The 17906-nt window shown below is 41.0% G+C and overlaps 1 protein-coding gene across 1 annotated transcript in view; it reads right to left on the bottom strand.

Annotated features, from left to right (window-relative positions):
- Positions 1–17498, bottom strand: part of nectin3a (nectin cell adhesion molecule 3a) — a 49968-nt gene extending 32470 nt beyond the window's left edge. Inside the window, exon 1 of the mRNA XM_056283596.1 lies at positions 17366–17498. Coding sequence (XP_056139571.1) covers positions 17366–17450 — 85 coding nt within the window. The 5' untranslated portion in view covers positions 17451–17498. The remainder of the gene's footprint in view (positions 1–17365) is intronic.
- Between the last annotated feature and the right edge of the window lie 408 nt (positions 17499–17906).

Here is a 17906-nt window from a genome sequence, read left to right on the forward strand (position 1 = left end):
TTCGAATTATGGTAATAATATTCGAATTTGAATATGAAAATATGAAATTCGATTTTTTGTAATATATTTTTTAAATATATTTTTCCCCCTTATTAATATTATTATTATTAATGCACACACGTTTAAATGGAAATAAATGATGGTTTCGTGAAACGTATTTTATGAAAATAAGCATAGCCTACATCCGTAGTAAAACCGGAAATTAAAAAGCTCTTGTCAGTTCCCACGCCGAGCGGGCGGGCTCATAGAACACAGGAAATGGCGGAATCCGAGAAGAACGTTGGCTGTGACCCAAGCGCTAGCACTAGCACTAGCACATCTCCTGCGAGAGTCATTCATACTCCACAACATCTGAGAAGTTACGTATGGAAATTCTTTGGGTTTTGGGCTGTTAATGGGAAAATCGAAGAGAGAATATATCCACACCTCGGGAAGATGGCTCAGAGATACCTCGCCGTGCCAGGGACATCCGTGCGCTCTGAGCGTGTCTTTTCTGATGCGGGAAACATGGTCACCAAAAAAAGGAGCGCTCTCGAGTCTGAACACGTGGACGCTTTGGTTTTTCTCGCAAACCACTATTAGCACAACTTCTTATACTACTACAGTGAGTAGGACTCTTGATTTTATTTTTTTAAGCCCCGTGGGTCATGGATAATTTACTATGCCTATGTTACTTACGGTAAATTCGTTAACACCATCTGGCCTTTTCCTAGTCAGATTTATTTTACCTGTATGTTACTTAGAGTAGGCCCTAGTTAACATCATCTGGCCTTTTCCTAGTCAGGTTTATTTTATGTTTAGGGGTGCTCAACAACAGTTTTTGGACTAATATGTGCGGACAATGTGCTGGAGTTGTATGTTGTCATAAATATGCTGTTAATAAAAACACGGGCTACAATAGACTTACTCTCTCTGTATTGATTTTTGGGGGTGATATGCAAATTCAAGGTATTCGAATGCCATTCGAACCTCAGTGTGTAATATTCGTTATTCGTTCGAGGCCTATTTTTGGCATTCGTTCACAGCTCTACCATACGGTCAAGCTGCTCCCACAACAGCTCAATGGGGTTCAGATCTGGTGACTGCGCTGGCCACTCCATTACCGATAGAATACCAGCTGCCTGCTTCTGCTCTAAATAGTTCTTGCACAATTTGGAGGTGTGTTTAGGGTCATTGTCCTGTTGTAGGATGAAATTGGCTCCAATCAAGCGCTGTCCACTGGGTATGGCATGGCGTTGCAAAATGGAGTGATAGCCTTCCTTATTCAGAATCCCTTTTACCCTGTACAAATCTCCCACCTTACCAGCACCAAAGCAACCCCAGACCATCACATTACCTCCACCATGCTTAACAGATGGCGTCAGGCATTCTTCCAGCATCTTTTCATTTGTTCTGCGTCTCACAAACGTTCTTCTTTGTGATCCAAACACCTCAAACTTGGATTCATCCGTCCACAACACTTTTTTCCAGTCTTCCTCTGTCCAATGTCTGTGTTCTTTTGCCCATCTTAATCTTTTTCTTTTATTGGTCAGTCTCAGATATGGCTTTTTCTTTGCCACTCTGCCCTGAAGCCCAGAATCCCGCAGCCGCCTCTTCACTGTAGATGTTGACACTGGTGTTTTGCGGGTACTATTTAATGAAGATGCCAGTTGGGGACCTGTGAGGCGTCTGTTTCTCAAACTAGAGACTCTAATGTACTTATCTTCTTGCTCAGTTGTGCAACGCGGCCTCCCACTTCTTTTTCTACTCTGGTTAGAGCCTGTTTGTGCTGTCCTCTGAAGGGAGTAGTACACACCGGTGTAGGAAATCTTCAATTTCTTAGCAATTTCTCGCATGGAATAGCCTTCATTTCTAAGAACAAGAATAGACTGTCGAGTTTCAGATGAAAGTTCTCTTTTTCTGGCCATTTTGAGCGTTTAATTGACCCCACAAATGTGATGCTCCAGAAACTCAATCTGCTCAAAGGAAGGTCAGTTTTGTAGCTTCTGTAACGAGCTAAACTGTTTTCAGATGTGTGAACATGATTGCACAAGGGTTTTCTAATCATCAATTAGCCTTCTGAGCCAATGAGCAAACACATTGTACCATTAGAACACTGGAGTGATAGTTGCTTGAAATGGGCCTCTATACACCTATGTAGATATTGCACCAAAAACCAGACATTTGCAGCTAGAATAGTCATTTACCACATTAGCAATGTATAGAGTGTATTTCTTTAAAGTTAAGACTAGTTTAGAGTTATCTTCATTGAAAAGTACAGTGCTTTTCCTTCAAAAATATGGACATTTCAATGTGATCCCAAACTTTTGAACGGTAGTGTATATATATATATATATATATATAGTCATATAGTTTCTTATAGTTGGATCAGTAACTATTCAATTGATTTCATCATTAAATCATTCATAACATCCGCTAAGACCTACAGTCAAGCCAAACAAAGAAGGCATGTACAGCCTTTGTTTAACACTAGGTAGCCTAACTCTCCATAATAGTATGTAGTAGTAAAAACTGTGGAATACTTGTTCCATGTCTTTAACATTGACTGACATTTGCCTGAGTCTCTCTGATGTCTGTTTCACTGCAGTTGCAGGTTTCCAACGGGGAAAAACATTACTGGCCAACCGTATCCCACACAACTGTGCTTTGTTGCAGTTGGGTGGAGAGCTGAAAAAAATGTGCTTTTCCTCACTCCAGTCTTTCTTAACAATGCTCAGCTGTATGCCCAACAGTGAACCATGCCTAACAACATACAATGCTCTGAGAGATGAGACCCTACATACTGTCTAAACTAACAAAGGTTGGACATTTGATTTCTTTCACATACTCACACATCACTCCCTTAAAGAAGACACTAGTTTCCAAACAAAACAATTCTTAATAAAATAAAACTAAACTAGACTTTCATTCATTCAGACAGAAATAGATCAGACGCTTTGAGGAGTGGGTGGGGCAGTGCAAAGAGAAAAAAAACTCCTGTAACAATCACAGTCTCCTGTTCCCTTCACTTGGTCTAAATAGGCTACTGTACTTTCATTAGGATAATCTTTCATAATGTAACCAGTTTCCCACACACCAAAGAGACCCTGAGGAAATGACAATGTTTTGCTTTAAAATAATTCCCAGGATTGTCCCGTTTTAGATTTCTTGCACAGCAACATCAACTAGCAGCTGACAAACATAATCTTAAGTGACGTAAATGATGTCTCTCACACATCTAGTCCAAAAGCCACACTTAGGGACATCCAGCAATTTGTAATGATGAATAAAATTGACAGTACTGTAAACTTCAATCCGGTGCGAACCTGAAATGTATGCAATTTGTAAAGTAAAAATTCCACCACAAATTGACAACTTGCATTTGAGCAATGATTTGGCTCCTCCCATTTGCCATAAAGCACCCCCCATACTAATTTCAGGCACCAAAGAGGTTGTAGTGGGTTTGAATCAGGGTTAAACTTAATTGCCAAAAATGTTGAAAGAAAGCCCCTTTATTTGACATTGTATCTTACAATGAATTTGTTCTCTGCATTTAACCCATCCTATTGTATAGGAGCAGTGAGCAGATGCAGCGCCCGAGGACCAACTTCAGTTCTTTCCATTGACTTGGTCAGGGGCACAAGCAGGAGTATTAAACCCTAACATGCATGTCTTTTTGATGGTGGGAGGAAACCCACACAGACACGGGGAGAACATGCTAACTCCACACAGAAAGGACTTGGGGTTCGAACCCAGGATCTTCTTGCTGTGAAGCAACAGTGCCACTCATGGCCAAAAGCTCAGGAAAACCAGATGATTCTTTGCAGTTCAAGATGGCCTATTCTTTGTTGTCATTACATGGCCAACCTTGACCCTCTTGCAAAATCCTATTTAATTTGACTGGTCTAAATAACAGTATATTCTTACAATACTTTATACCATTTGTCCACAACCTGGAGGTCGGGACCCCCAAGGGGGTCATGAAATCATTTTCAAGGGTTCACCAAATGGCTGTGGGGCAAACAAGCAAGAAACTGTCCAGATCCACAGTGCACCTGATATGAAAAATAGTTGTACTGTCTCTTTAACTGCTGTGCCGCCAAAGTATAAAAGGCTCTGCACTGGCCCTCAGTACTCTTAAACACTTCTTTGAGAGAGCAATACTGTCCAAAATGTCTAGTAGTATGTTTAGTAGATCATTGTTCATATCAGGATCTTCATGAAAAAACATTGCAGGCACTGAATGTTACAGAAATCGAACATAAATCATTGTCACCTTGGGCTGGGGAAAATCACATCCAGCACGCGGACAATCAGCACTTCTCTCTCTATACAAATGACTGCACCTCAGGAGAACTGTCTGTTAAACTCCTGAAGCTTGCGGATGGCACAACCATCATTAACCTTATTTGGGATGGTGATAAGTCTGGATATAGACGGGAGTTTGAACAGCTGGCCCTCTGGTGCAGCCATAACAACATGGAACTGAACACACTCAAAACTGTGGAGATGACAGTGGACTTCAGGAGCAGCCCCCCCAACACCTCCCCCCCAACAAACTCAACAGCATGGTGTCTGTGGTGAAAACCTACAGATTTCTGGGTTCCACAATCTCCCTGGACCTAGGGTGGGCATCCAACATACACACAATCATCAAAAAGGCCGAGCAGAGGATGTACTTTCTCCGCCAGCTCAGGAAGTTCAACCTGCCACAGGAACTGCTGATTCAGTTCTACGCTGCAATAATCCAGTCTGTCCTCTGCACATCCATCACTGTCTGGTTTGAATCGGCCACCAAACAGGACTGGGACAGACTACAATGGACAGTTAAGTATGCAGAGAAAATCACTGGTGCCAACCTGCCCTCCATTCAAGACTTATACATCTCTAGAGTCAGGAAACGGGCAGGCAACATCACTGCAGACCCATCACACCTTGGTTACAACGTGTTCCAAGTTCTCCCCTCTGGTAGGCACTAAAGAGCACAGTACACCAAAACAACCAGATATAAAGACAGTTTCTTTTCACGGCCTGTCATTCAAATGAACGCTTAACATTGTCAAATAAATCCAACCATTTTGTATATACTGTACTGTACATTGAACATATACTGGTCTGCTCGGTCACGTCCATCTACTTCAGGTATGTATGTAAGTAACCAGCTAACATTTATTTCAGCATCTCTGATATACTCTGCACCATTGCACTTTATCGTCTCTTATTTTGTCTGTTTAAAGTCAGTCCTTGTGTATATATCTGAAGATTGCTGTGTTATCGTGGTGTTATACTATGTTAAGTACAGTGAGAGCCACGAAACCGGAGTCAAATTCCATGTATGTGCAAACCTACATGGCCAATAAACTTGAGTCTGATTCGTTAAAAACGCATTCAATTTCTCATATGATTCACTTGAAGACATACATCAGCGATAACAGCTTCTATGCAAATAATATGGATACAATTTATGCGTCAGCTTCTTCAGAGGACCCTGGGATCCAGGGATCTTGGTGGCTATTGTGCGTGGAGGAATGGTTGTCGAGAAAATTGAAGGACAGCAAGGACAACAGCAGACCTATAGGCGGTGCAGTCCAGAACAAGGTTAATGTATAGTTGATATATCAAAGACTATATCAAAGATGGGTCACACTTTATTTTCAATGAAAAGTTGTCATTGTTTGAGATGTCTTTGTTGTAGCAACCCGAGAGGGGCCAAGCTGCTTGATTTGATATATTTTGTGCGTCTGCAGCTCAAAAACAAGACATCTCAAACAATGTAAAATTTGCACTAATAATGACATAACTGACCAAATGACACTTAATGACAACAGTCATAAACATTCATAAAGACTCCTTGATGTTAAAGAACAGGTGTCGTGTCACGTTTATGATGGTGTCATGTCAGTCTTATACACACCCCTTAAAAATAAAGTGTTACAAAGATGCGAGTAGGATGTGTGAGTTGTGGCAATCAAAGGAGAGCAAGGACAACAGCAGACTAACAGCAGATGCAGTCCAGAACAACAAGATTAATGTATATAGTTGATGTGTCAAAGACTAACATTTAGTAGGATGCGCTCACGTGTGAGTGATCACAATTTGCGCCCATGAGTGAGTTACCACAATTTGCGATGCTTAGCCCACAGCAGCAGTTCCGCAGCAATGTGGAAAACCCAATTTCCCCTCAGGCATGAATAAACTATTATGATTCTGAAAAAAAAAAACAAATCAAAAACAAAAACAAAATAACGTATTTTAGACTGGGGAACGGTTTTTACATTACATCGTCTGCACCAGTGATATAATTTGCCTTGGAACAGATTTTATTGAGTGTGTTTGTGAGAGTCAGTGTCAAAGTGTGTGTGCACATGAAGTGCCCTTATTTCAATAAATCAAAAAACACTAATTAAAGCCAAAATCGAATTAGTTTGATAACTGTTTGTCCGAGACTGTTCAGGGATTACTGTAATGTAACACATGAAAGCTACCAAACTCACACAGGAAAACCATTGCTTTGCAGACAGAAAAACATGTGTTTGCATCAGGTTGTAGTGAGTTAAATGTCCCAGTGCTATTGTGTGTGTGTGTGTGGGGGGGGGGGGGTCACAAACAACGACTTGATTATTCTGGGGGGTCGCGACTCGAAAAAGTTGAGAACCACTGCCTTATACTACAACAAATATACCTTGTTTGCTTTTTGCTATTGTAAGGCACAGAGAAGGAAAGGACAAATACACTGTTTTATTGTTATTGTAATTCACTGGTTCTTAGGAAGTGACCACTAACACTGAAATGGGACCAAAATTCTTGATATTCTGCATGCACTGAGGGGAGATTCCTACAGTTTCAAATGCTAAAGCTGGTTCAGATTTGAGAAGCACAGATATTAGATACAATTTGCAACAGCCTTGTCCTTTATAAACACATGGATGCACATGAATTGCCCTTCAAAATCTTAGTTTTTTATGTCAAATGGCCAAATGCAGTAAACAATATAGAGCATGCAATGCCTCTGTACTCACTGGCACCTTTCCTCACCTCAACCAGTCCTTTCACAACAAACCAGACATTGGAGAATGACAAGCAGGACAGTTGAGATTTTCTCATAATTTAAGCACAGTAAGTGACATCATACTTAAAGCTGGGGTGGGCAGCTATGGAGAAGTATGCAAATTTGACATAACAACCCCCCAAAAAAAACACTCCTAGGCATCCGGGTAACGTAGTGGTCTATTCCGTTGCCTACCAACACAGGGGATCAACGGTTCAAATCCCCGTGTTACCTCCAGCTTGGTTGGGCGTCCCTACAGACACAACTGGCCGTGTCTGTGGGCGGGAAGCCGGATGTAGGTATGTGTCCTGGTCACTGCACTTGCACCTCCTCTGGGGGGGAACTGGGGGGAATAGCGTGATCCTCCCATGCGCTACGTCCCCCTGGCGAAACTCCTCACTGTCAGGTGAAAGAAGCAGCAGGCGACTCCACATGTATTGGAAAAAGTATGTGGTAGACTACAGCCCTCCCCAGCTCAGCAGAGGGGGTGGAGCAGTGCCTGGGACAGCTCGGAAAATAGGGTAATTGGCCAAGTACAATTGGGGAGGGGAAAAAAAAGGGGGGGGGGTATAAAAATAAATAAATAAAATAACCCCCCCCCCAATGCCCCTCGCTGCTTCCTCCTTTCCTCCCTTCACCCCTCCCTCCAAACCAGGTTAACGCGCATGCCTGAGTTCAGCTGTTGTAACTGACAAAACACATACTTTTTGTTGATGATCTATGTATCTACAAATTTCTTTTCAGCAAATCTTAGTTACCCCAACAATGACGTTGTGAAGCGCTTTATTCACTTATAGGTGAAGTATTTATAAATATCTCTATGTCCAAAGCACCAACACAGTGTGTAATGATCTGTCAAAATTCCTTACTCTGTGATGAGTAAAAAATTTAATCTATGCATGTCAAGATTACATGTACACCATCTGTATTAATGTTGTAAAGACAGTAAAATGTATCATAGTTGCTAATCTATGCATTTAAGAAATATTTTTTTCAGCAAATCTCTTAGTAGCCCCATCATTGATGTTGTGAAGCAGTTTTCCACATAGGTGAAGCATTTATAAATATCACTATGCCCAAAGCACCACCATGGTGTGTGACGATCCATGTCCAGCATCCTTATGCCATGGAGGGTAAAATGTATAGCTACAAATCAATGTGTTAGTAGAGCATCATTTTTTTCTGCACTTGAGATACATTGTTACTTGTGTAAGGGTGCTAATTAATGTTGCCTCGTCAGTCAGTTCCTGCTGATTTCAATGTGACTGTCAGAACATTTCTTATCAAAACCTATCAGAGTGAAGTTTATATAGTGGGTTACAGTTATTATGACTTGACTAGGCCAAACCATAACCCATTTCCTATCAAATAGCTCCTTATCACATCTTAAGATAATAGCTTACAGTATGTGTAATGCAGTACCTTGACTATATGACAATGGAGTCTCTTGAGGCTTTGGACATTTTCAAACAGTCTGCATCACTACTCATGTCAACAATCACCACTTCACAATTGAGCAGGAAGTAAAAGCAGCACAACAAAAACAATCCTCTGAACTGTGTAAACTCCAGTGGTCCATAAAAGCAGTAGTTTGGTCAGTGTGGTGTTTCACTAGCATTATGCCGGTCAGAGGCAGTTTACTTTCCCGCCACTCCCACCTCTGTGAGCGCTCTAACTCACCCTGCTCCTGCAGGAGATTAGAGCAGTATTCTGGAGTCATTGTTGCCATGCACTCTGAACAGTGAAAACAGGGAGAGCTGATGCCATTTGGGACATCTAATAAGAGTCCAGGCTGTCGAAACCAGCACATTTCCAGATTAGCCTTACAGGAAGGCACTTGCGTGTTATCCAACAGACAAAAATGAAAACTTAGCCCACTCCTCATTCCATTCAGTGTGAAATACAATAGAATGGAATAGAATAGAAAAGCTGCATTTTATTTAGGACGGTTCTATCAATAACCTACTTATTAGGGCTGGGCGATATGGACAAAATCCAATATCATAATGTTTTTGGACCAAATACCTCGATATTGTAACGATCGCGGAGATATTGCGGGGATGACTACTGGCACTTTTTGATAAATAATCATCAGTAATGCCTCTTTAATAACTAAGTGGATAAAGACAAATAACAGAACAGTCTGGTAATTTCACAAAATTTCATCACTTTACTGTAATGTAGCCTTTAAAACCAGGAAAAGACAACACTTATGCCATATCACAATATCCAAAATCCCAGACGATATCTAGTCTCATATAACGATATCAATACAACAGAGATGTTGCCCAGCCCTACTACTTATAACACAACTCTTGTATTAACCTGTTCCTTATTATAATGGTCTGGATCCCATCTCTTAATTTTGTTTCAAAAGATTGCTGATTACTAGCTACGAAATAGGCCAATGAATGTTACTCATATGACACAACACTGCAGTCATTATTAGTAGTAGAAGCCTAACCACTAGCTTTGATAGCTAGAAATTAGAAAAGTTGCCCCACTCCACCTCTGTGATGCAAACAATACAGAGCTTCATAGAGAATGAAGGAAAAGGAAGGAAAGTTTTACTAAGACGTGTCCTGTCCAAGAATACATGCAAGCCTTTGTGCCTGTATATGTACCACTTAACACGCCCTAACTAGTATGCCTACATTACCATTAAAAAAATACAGCTAGATAAAACATCACGTTATGGGTTATTCTCAATCACGTGACTTCTTCATTGACAATGAACTGCTCCGTCATGCTGGAGGACAGCTAGACCTTAGCAACCACTGTTTACACTGAAGTTCTCATTGTTGATCTGTGTTTACAACTTCATCTCCCCTAGGTCGTCCGTTAGAACGCCCCAACAGGGTTTCGGTTGCGCATGTTTATTCAAAGCATGGGGCGCTACTCCACATGCAGTTCTATGGTTCTCCGCTACCTGGAGATTTTGTGCCTTTCCATTGTCAAGATGCATTGATTATCTGCAAAGCCACGATGTCCCCCGGTCCATAACATCAGTCTATCGATGAATGCACCTAAGACTACTGTTACCCATAGGAATAGCAGGATTTATTATCGAGGTTTACTCCTCTAGATCAGCCGTGTTCTGCTCTGTTGTCTCCTGACAATGTTAACACAATTACCGTGAGGACGGTGTGGCTCTTCACCACGCAAGGACGGTCATTCATCATGGAGATGCAATATTTTGTGCTTCACATGATGCTGGGGTGTATGGAGACCAGTCTACGATGCCACAAAAGGCCATCTAGGAAAGGTACTACTCCTATAGGGGTTAAGTATAGGAATAGTACCTTTGTGTTTACAATAAATTTTAAGCGAAAATCGGACAAACGTATGGAAATAAAACATCGCAGTTGTTATCCACTCTTTGAAACAGTTTGCAAAATAAATTTTACAAAGTTCTGGCCTAACAGCGCAAATGACCAGATTCGATTTGAGGATTTTCGGCTGTTAGGCCAATCTCATGCAATTCTGCGATGGCTTTGATCAAGAATTATGTACAAGCTTTAAATGGAAAAATCAAAGAGAGATATATGGAAAAACTCGCACTTATCGATATGTTAGGCCAATATATTAACAAATTTACAGAACAAAAGCAGTTTCCCACCCTCTTGTACCAATTACATTCAAACCATGTAATTTTAAGATTTAGCTTATAACTGCTGAGGATGATTGACACACAACTGAAAAATATCTAATAAAATTGAACTGTTGTCTTTATTTTTAAATGCTTTTGTTTCTTTAAAGTATAACAGTTTTATACAATGAACCATAATAACTTGAAAGTTGTATCAGTCTGAAGCAACTACTGAGTCACACACATTTGTCAATGCACAAGAAACCAAGGTAATTGTATCCACTGTTAGTCATACCAGCACTATTCTTATTACTGAGGTAGTCTGTTGGTAAAATTCCTTGTAAAATTGTACATTTTCTCAGTACTAGGCCGATGACACACTCCACATGGATGCAGACAGATGCAATTTTTCTTGCTGCCTCAATTTCTAAAGGACCAAGCTGCTTTTTCCCTTTTGTAAAAGCAGGTATCTTAACTTCTGCATGATACTAATTTTTCATCTGAAAGATCTTCCCGACTTATCCTCGATATCTGTTTTCTTCTTCTTTCCTCTGACAACCTTCGAGTTTCTTCTACTTGATGGCTGATTATCTTTGGAAAGCGAAAGTAGGACTTGTTCCATTCTCTGTCAGCTCGATTGGAACAACCAAAAACAGAGCTGAAATTAACCGTTGTAAAATATCGAACCACGATAGCTATTCTGTATGGATCAAACCTTGAAACGAATTCTGTCCACTTTGACTGTTTAGAAAACGTTTAGCATCGCGCAGTGAGAGCAACACAGTATCCTATGGATTGGAGCTGTTGTCCTTCAACATGGCGGATGTGTTGCCGTCACGCTATATGTGACATAATATGAGAATAACCCATAGACAAACTTATTTGGCTTCTTTGGGAGAGAGCTGATGATTATACTGGTGTTGGCAATGGAACAGCATAAGCCAATTCTTTAAAATGAGCAGTGTTCACATTTAAGAGGCAATGCAAGTAAAAAAAAAGAAAGTCACTTAATTTGACATTGTAGTCTAACAATGAATTTGTTCTCTGCATTTAACCCGTCCTATTGTATAGGAGCAGTGGGCAGCTGCAGCGCCCGGGGACCAACTCCAATTCTTCTTTCCATTGCCTTGGTCAGGGACACAGACAGGAGTATTTACCCTAACATACATGCCTTTTTGATGGTGGGAGGAAACTGGAGCACACAGAGGAAACCCGCACAGACACGGGGAGAACATGCAAACTCCACACAAAAAGGACCTGGGACGGCCTGGGGTTCAAACCAAAGACCTTGTTGCTGTGAGGCAACAGTGCTAACCACTGAGCACCGTGCCGCCCACGGAATATTGAATGTGAAGAATATTCATATATTATTTTTGAAGCTCCAAGTAGACCCGGCCACTTGTTTTGTAGAGATTTCACAATCTAAGTAGAGGCAAAAAATAGCAACCACAGCAAATTGACAACCGTGTTTGTCAGTGGACAGCAGTAATCTTACTTTTCTCCTGTGCATAACAGCAGCTTCCCTGTTGAGAGGAATGTAGCGTAGAGTCAAGTGCTACCTTAGTTTCTCAACACTGTAGGCAGTTAAAACTATATTCAAAGAGATCAAATCTATCCAGCTCTTTCCATCACAGCCTGACCATAAAAGAAACAAGACATTATGCCAGAGATTGAAATAGGAGAGTGGAAACTATCGCAGGGAGGTATGTGAACATGGGAGGCGTAGCCGGGACAGCATAAGAAACTGAATAATTTGGCTCAGCCCCAGCTGGGATGTGGTTGTGTAAAATCCTATTAAAGCCATCACTGCTGTATACTTGCAGCAAGTGGCAGGGTCAATCTGCAAGCGAAATCAGTCAGGCTACTTAATCTAAATTACGTGAAAAATCTTTTTTTTTGCCTTAGGTTTGCTGTCTAACATAATCTGACACATACTAGGCCGAGGCTGAAGCCTCGGAGAGGTTAGAGGATTTAGTCCTAGCCTTGAGCTATTATTTATTTTAAACCTTATTATTTAGGTTACTCTAGGCAGTGACAAGGAAGTTTAGAGTGATTCTTAGGTGTAAGGCTTCACTGTTCCTTGGCAGTAGTCAAGTAGTTAAAACTATGCCCAACCAGCCCAATACGGCAGTGGTAGGATATCAATGCACATTGTTGACTCAAAATAGCACTGATAGCAGAGTGTCGGACAACTGGCTGAGGCAGCCAAAAACTGAGTAGGAATAGCTATAAATTTAAACATTTAAAAACCGTATCATTATTTATATGTCTTTCTTGCCAACAAAGCTAAGAGTAGTCTGTGTCAATATATCCTGATGAGTTTGAGTCGAGTCTGCAATACACATGCACAAAATAGAATGTTTGTTAAAGGACGGCATTTGCATTCAATTAGAAAGCAATAATTTTGTAATTGTAATGATGTAGAATATGTTTGTTTTTTTTCCTCAATTTTAACTCACAGTGATTCTAAAGTTTGTGTTTTGGTGGCTAATCCCGCCTAAGAAGCCAATACTGGTCAATGACCCTAATGAATTGCTATTTAACTGGAGTAAAACATTACCAGGACTACAATGAAATCTGTCAGTCTATACCTGCTAACCACATGGTACACCCCTGTTTAAAGCTTCTAAACCAACACATGCTGACCCACTCCGGTCAGTCACACTCTCTGATCTGCTCCATCAGTGGAAAAAGATCATGATTCCTAAAAGCAGCTGGCATAACAGTTTAAAAGGTTTGCCTCTATTCGTCTACAGACAAATAGCCATGAAAATATCTGGAAGCCATTGCTACTGTACCATAGAGTTCTTTAAATACAAAACCTCAAATTTGTGAGTGAAATAGTCGGGTTTCCTTCTAAGTATGGTACTCTCAGTGGACAGCAATAAATTATGACTAGAAGCACTCTGTAGGCTTAATATTAGGGGGGGGACCCTTAAAATATAAAAAATTTGTTGCAGGACAAGTCACATTCACCCCAAGATAACATTTCATAACCCTATCCTACCTGCACAGCAAAAGCTGTGAGCTTAATCTGCCATGATGCAACATGATGCAGGTTTTAGTTAAATTTGAAGTAAACTGTATCTCAGCATGATCTCCATGTAAGCAATAAAGTTAACTTTACATATTCATGCAGTGTCACCATTACTTAGCTAAAAGTTGCATATAACAAGTATAATGCCATTATCAGTAATGTTTTTAATCATTTCTTCTGCTCGTTTGCATCATTTGCAGCTTAATGTTTTCAGTGATAAGGCAAGTAATCTTATTTAACGCTGATTTTAAGCATAGCTAGAATGTCTTTAAACATGTTATCTTATTGTAATACAATATATTATTACAATACAATGTCAGTTAAATTTCAGTTTTAATTTAATTCAAAGCAAACAATTCAAATTCATTACATTATATACTACTGATGTGTCTAAACAGTCCCCCTCCAAAAAACAGCCTACAGTCTAGCCTATATCAATACTGTGTCAGATTCTGGCATAGGTAGTTCAAGGGTGAGCTAGTCATTATAGCTTCTCTTAGTAAAAGCTGCAGAATGATAGTGATTAAAAGACACTAGTCATAAACTTTGCCTTAGTTGTTTTTATTCCCATTTAAATCATGTCTAGGAGCAGGCTATGCACGACAAGGTTGGAGGTCACTCCAATACATTAAGTCATGGACCACCAGGGAGCAGCTGGCCCTTCCCCTGACAGTCACATCTGTCAAGGGGATAAGGAGGCAAAGGGTTGAGGGTGTAGTCTAAAGCAACAGAGCCTCAGCGGCCAGAACCTCACCCTGCTCCCCGGTCCTCCCCCACACACACCATGTCCCACAAGAAAGCACACTCATCTGCTGATGGCCCTCCTTCAAAAGACCCTTTTATTGTGATTAGGAGTTTTCAGTCTACTGCCTCACTACTGGGATTCAAGATTAAATTAGAGGATCAGATGGGTTCAACATCTGTGAGTCACAGATGTGCATCGAGACACTATAAGTTTTTTACATCACGCCCTAGCATAGTAGTTGAGTAGCAAGAAGTAGGAGTGGACAATTACCACCAAACATTTAACAAAAGGTTACAATATATTGTGTGAATCACAAATCTGGTCTACTTTCCTTGCCACTTACCACCAGTTAAGAAGCTATTGTTTGAAGATTTTCTGTGAGCAAAATACTTTGGTCATAAAAATAGTGAAAGAACTGTAACTGGCAACCCACTATGGGCGGTGGTGAAATGGTAATAATTGGCTGGTTAAAAAATTATCATATTCTAAAAGATTCAGCAGAGGGTTGGCATATTGCACAGTTTATGATTACATACACATTATTTGGAGAAGGCAAAATCTTAAAAATCTGCAAAAACAAAACATATTACTTGCTTAGTGTTTACACTAAAATATTACTTGTGCACCTGTTCCTCACTCAAGATGAGTATATCTAATAATTAACCTGTCCTGGTGGCTGCATCTGATGACATGCTGGAATAAAGCTGGGGCAAAATGGGTTAAATTAGGGTTGACTGACTTTGGGTGCTTTTCCCCCCTGCATTTACATTCAGATATACAATAACTTCCATTAGGCTTAAATCTGTTTAGTGTGTTGCGTTTTAAAAAATCTATTTCTGTATTGAGTCTGTAATTTAGGTGGCCCCATTATTACATTATTTATTTAGATTGCGAATCATACAGGCCCAGGGGAAAAAAACCCACAAAACTATGGTCTTCAATTACAGACCTCACAGCCTGTAGCCACGCCTTAAAACGATCCCCTCCTCACAGCCTCGACTACTACAAGGATTCTGAAAATGACACAGTGAATGAAAGTCAACATTTATTGTGTTCTTGTTTAAAAAAAACCTGTCTGCTCAATCAAAGACAGAAAGGGCTGGTGTATCTAGTGCGTCCTTAGGGCCAGCCTAAAGACACGCTAGTTTTTTACAGCCACAAAACAACGTTTAACAATTCTGTCTTACTTCGTGAATCTACGTTTTGTATCTACAGACAGTAAAGGTATGGCATGGAATGGAGAATTGTGTGTGTGTGTGTGTGTGTATGTGTGTGTGTATGTGCCTTGCAGGACCATTTTAAAAAGGTATTCTGGGTTCTGTTGGGTTCCAGCTTGTGGTTCCTATTCTAGAAACTGCTCTTTGATAAACTACTCAAAATGTAGTTCTTACAAAATAAAACATCTGCATACCCACTATTCGGTTTCAACTTGAATATATTTTACCCCTGGGTGTAAATCAATTCTGTGTGAAGATAGTTCAAGTCGATGGCTTTTTTTTCCTTTTTGCCCTTTGTTTTGGATAGATTTCACTTATTATTGCCCATAGACATACAAATAAAATGATTTTTCAACTGCTAAATAGAAATAACAGCATCATTTCCAATATTTCAGGACACTTAGAATTCAAATTATGAAGCATAAATACATTTGGGAACATAAAAAAGTAAACAAATGATGTGAAAATTCTCCTAACGCTCACGACTCATCTCTCATCATTTTTCCCTCTTAAATGCCCCTTGTGCTGACAAAATGGAAAACTGCCAAAATGTAACACCAGATGTTAACCAACCAGACAGTCAGCATTGAATTCAGCATAGTCTCCGAGGAGGGGGTGGGAGTGACGAAAATTGAATCATTCTTTTGAATAATTACTAATGACAATTAGCACCACAACAGAATTGAAAACCAGCTTTTGTTGATCGGAGATATTTTTTTTCTTCCAATTCTTTCATGGACCTCATTGAAGCGAGGCAATGGGTTGGGACCCGTTTAAAATTTAGAGGTGCCTTTTTTCTGCTGAAATGTTACAATGCATCTGCAAGGTACGCATTCAATGATGCGATTCGAGCACACATAATGGGAGTTGACCCCCTTCTTCTCTCACAGTGGCCCCTGTTAGGGAGTTACGAGTCCTTGTTCTGTGGGTCGAGACTTTGGGCACAGCGGCGTCCTCATCGCTGCACTGTTTGCGACGGACCGGCCGAAGGTGATCTGGCGTGGAGCCCAGCCGCGGCTGCAGTTGCCTTTCCTCCCCCCCTGGCCGTTGAAGTATGTCTTCAATTCCCCTGACACACCCCACACACACCCGGCTGTGCTTTTCTCTCCCGTTTCAGATGCCCGATATATCTCGACACTTGCACAAACTTTTTTTTTTTTTGCACGAAAGGTTCCCCTTTTCGGTTTCCGTTACGCGGGGATCACCAAAAGACAAAACAGAAACACCCATATCCAACTTTCCTTAGTTTTGCTCGTAGTGAACCGCACGTCATCATATTTCAATCCATTACAATGGTCAGTGACAATACGCAGCCATGAGAAATAGTGGAAACGGGGGACGGTGAGTTTATCGCAAGACGTGAACGTGTTCAAGTCGACCCGGCGTTAAATTGCAAGTTGCGCCTCTTGTACATGATTCAGCTCAGTACGGCTGGACAGCCTGTGTATAATTAGCAGCGGTTGAGCTGGAGGTGTAACATTAGCTAGCGTTAGTTACGGTGGAGAACTCGCTAGCTGGCAACACGTTGGCACTGGCAATCTTACTTTAGTTATCCCAGTTTATGGCGCCGACAAAATACCGTTAGCTTAGCCGGAGGAGTCGCTCGGGGCTAGCTAGCTGTGTGAACTAAACATTAAAGCAAGACCATCGGCAAGCAAACGGCAAGACAGGCCGAGCACCACTCCGCCTCAACTTTTCCAGATAGCTTTGAAAGTATTTCGAAAACCGAAAAGAAACACGAATGACTTACAGATTAATCCGAGGATGAGCAGGGGTAACGTGAGTCGCGGTCCTTTGGACGGAAAAGTGCTCTTGAGTAGCGGTCTTCTCTCCATGGCTCTCCCCGCGGTGCGCTCCGGCACTTTCCGCTCCCTGCTCCTCGCCAGAGCCTTTGGCAACTGTTCTCCATGGTGACCGTGACGCGTCGGATGTACCGCCGGCTGAGGGACCACGCAAGCGCACACGCCTTTGTTGTACCTCGTGTAATCCACACAAATGGTCGTAGTAGTAGTAGTAGTAGTAGTAGTAGTAGTAGTAGTAGTAGTAGTAGTAGTAGTAGTACCAGATTTAACATTAACAGTAGGCTATGACATTAGGGCGTAGACGTTTGAAGCAAAAAGTCAACTCTACAGAGGCAAATGTAAACGTTACAGTTTACTGATGTATTTAGAAATCCCACAGCCGTCCATCATTTTGTATACAGGAATGGTCCCCTCCCCCCCTCAACAGAAAAGTTTAACAATACTTCATATGTTATTAATCGGACAAACAGAACAACATCTTGTCTCACT

The sequence above is a fragment of the Lampris incognitus genome, chromosome 7 (genome assembly GCF_029633865.1).
Source record: "Lampris incognitus isolate fLamInc1 chromosome 7, fLamInc1.hap2, whole genome shotgun sequence".
NCBI classification, from domain to species: domain Eukaryota; kingdom Metazoa; phylum Chordata; class Actinopteri; order Lampriformes; family Lampridae; genus Lampris; species Lampris incognitus.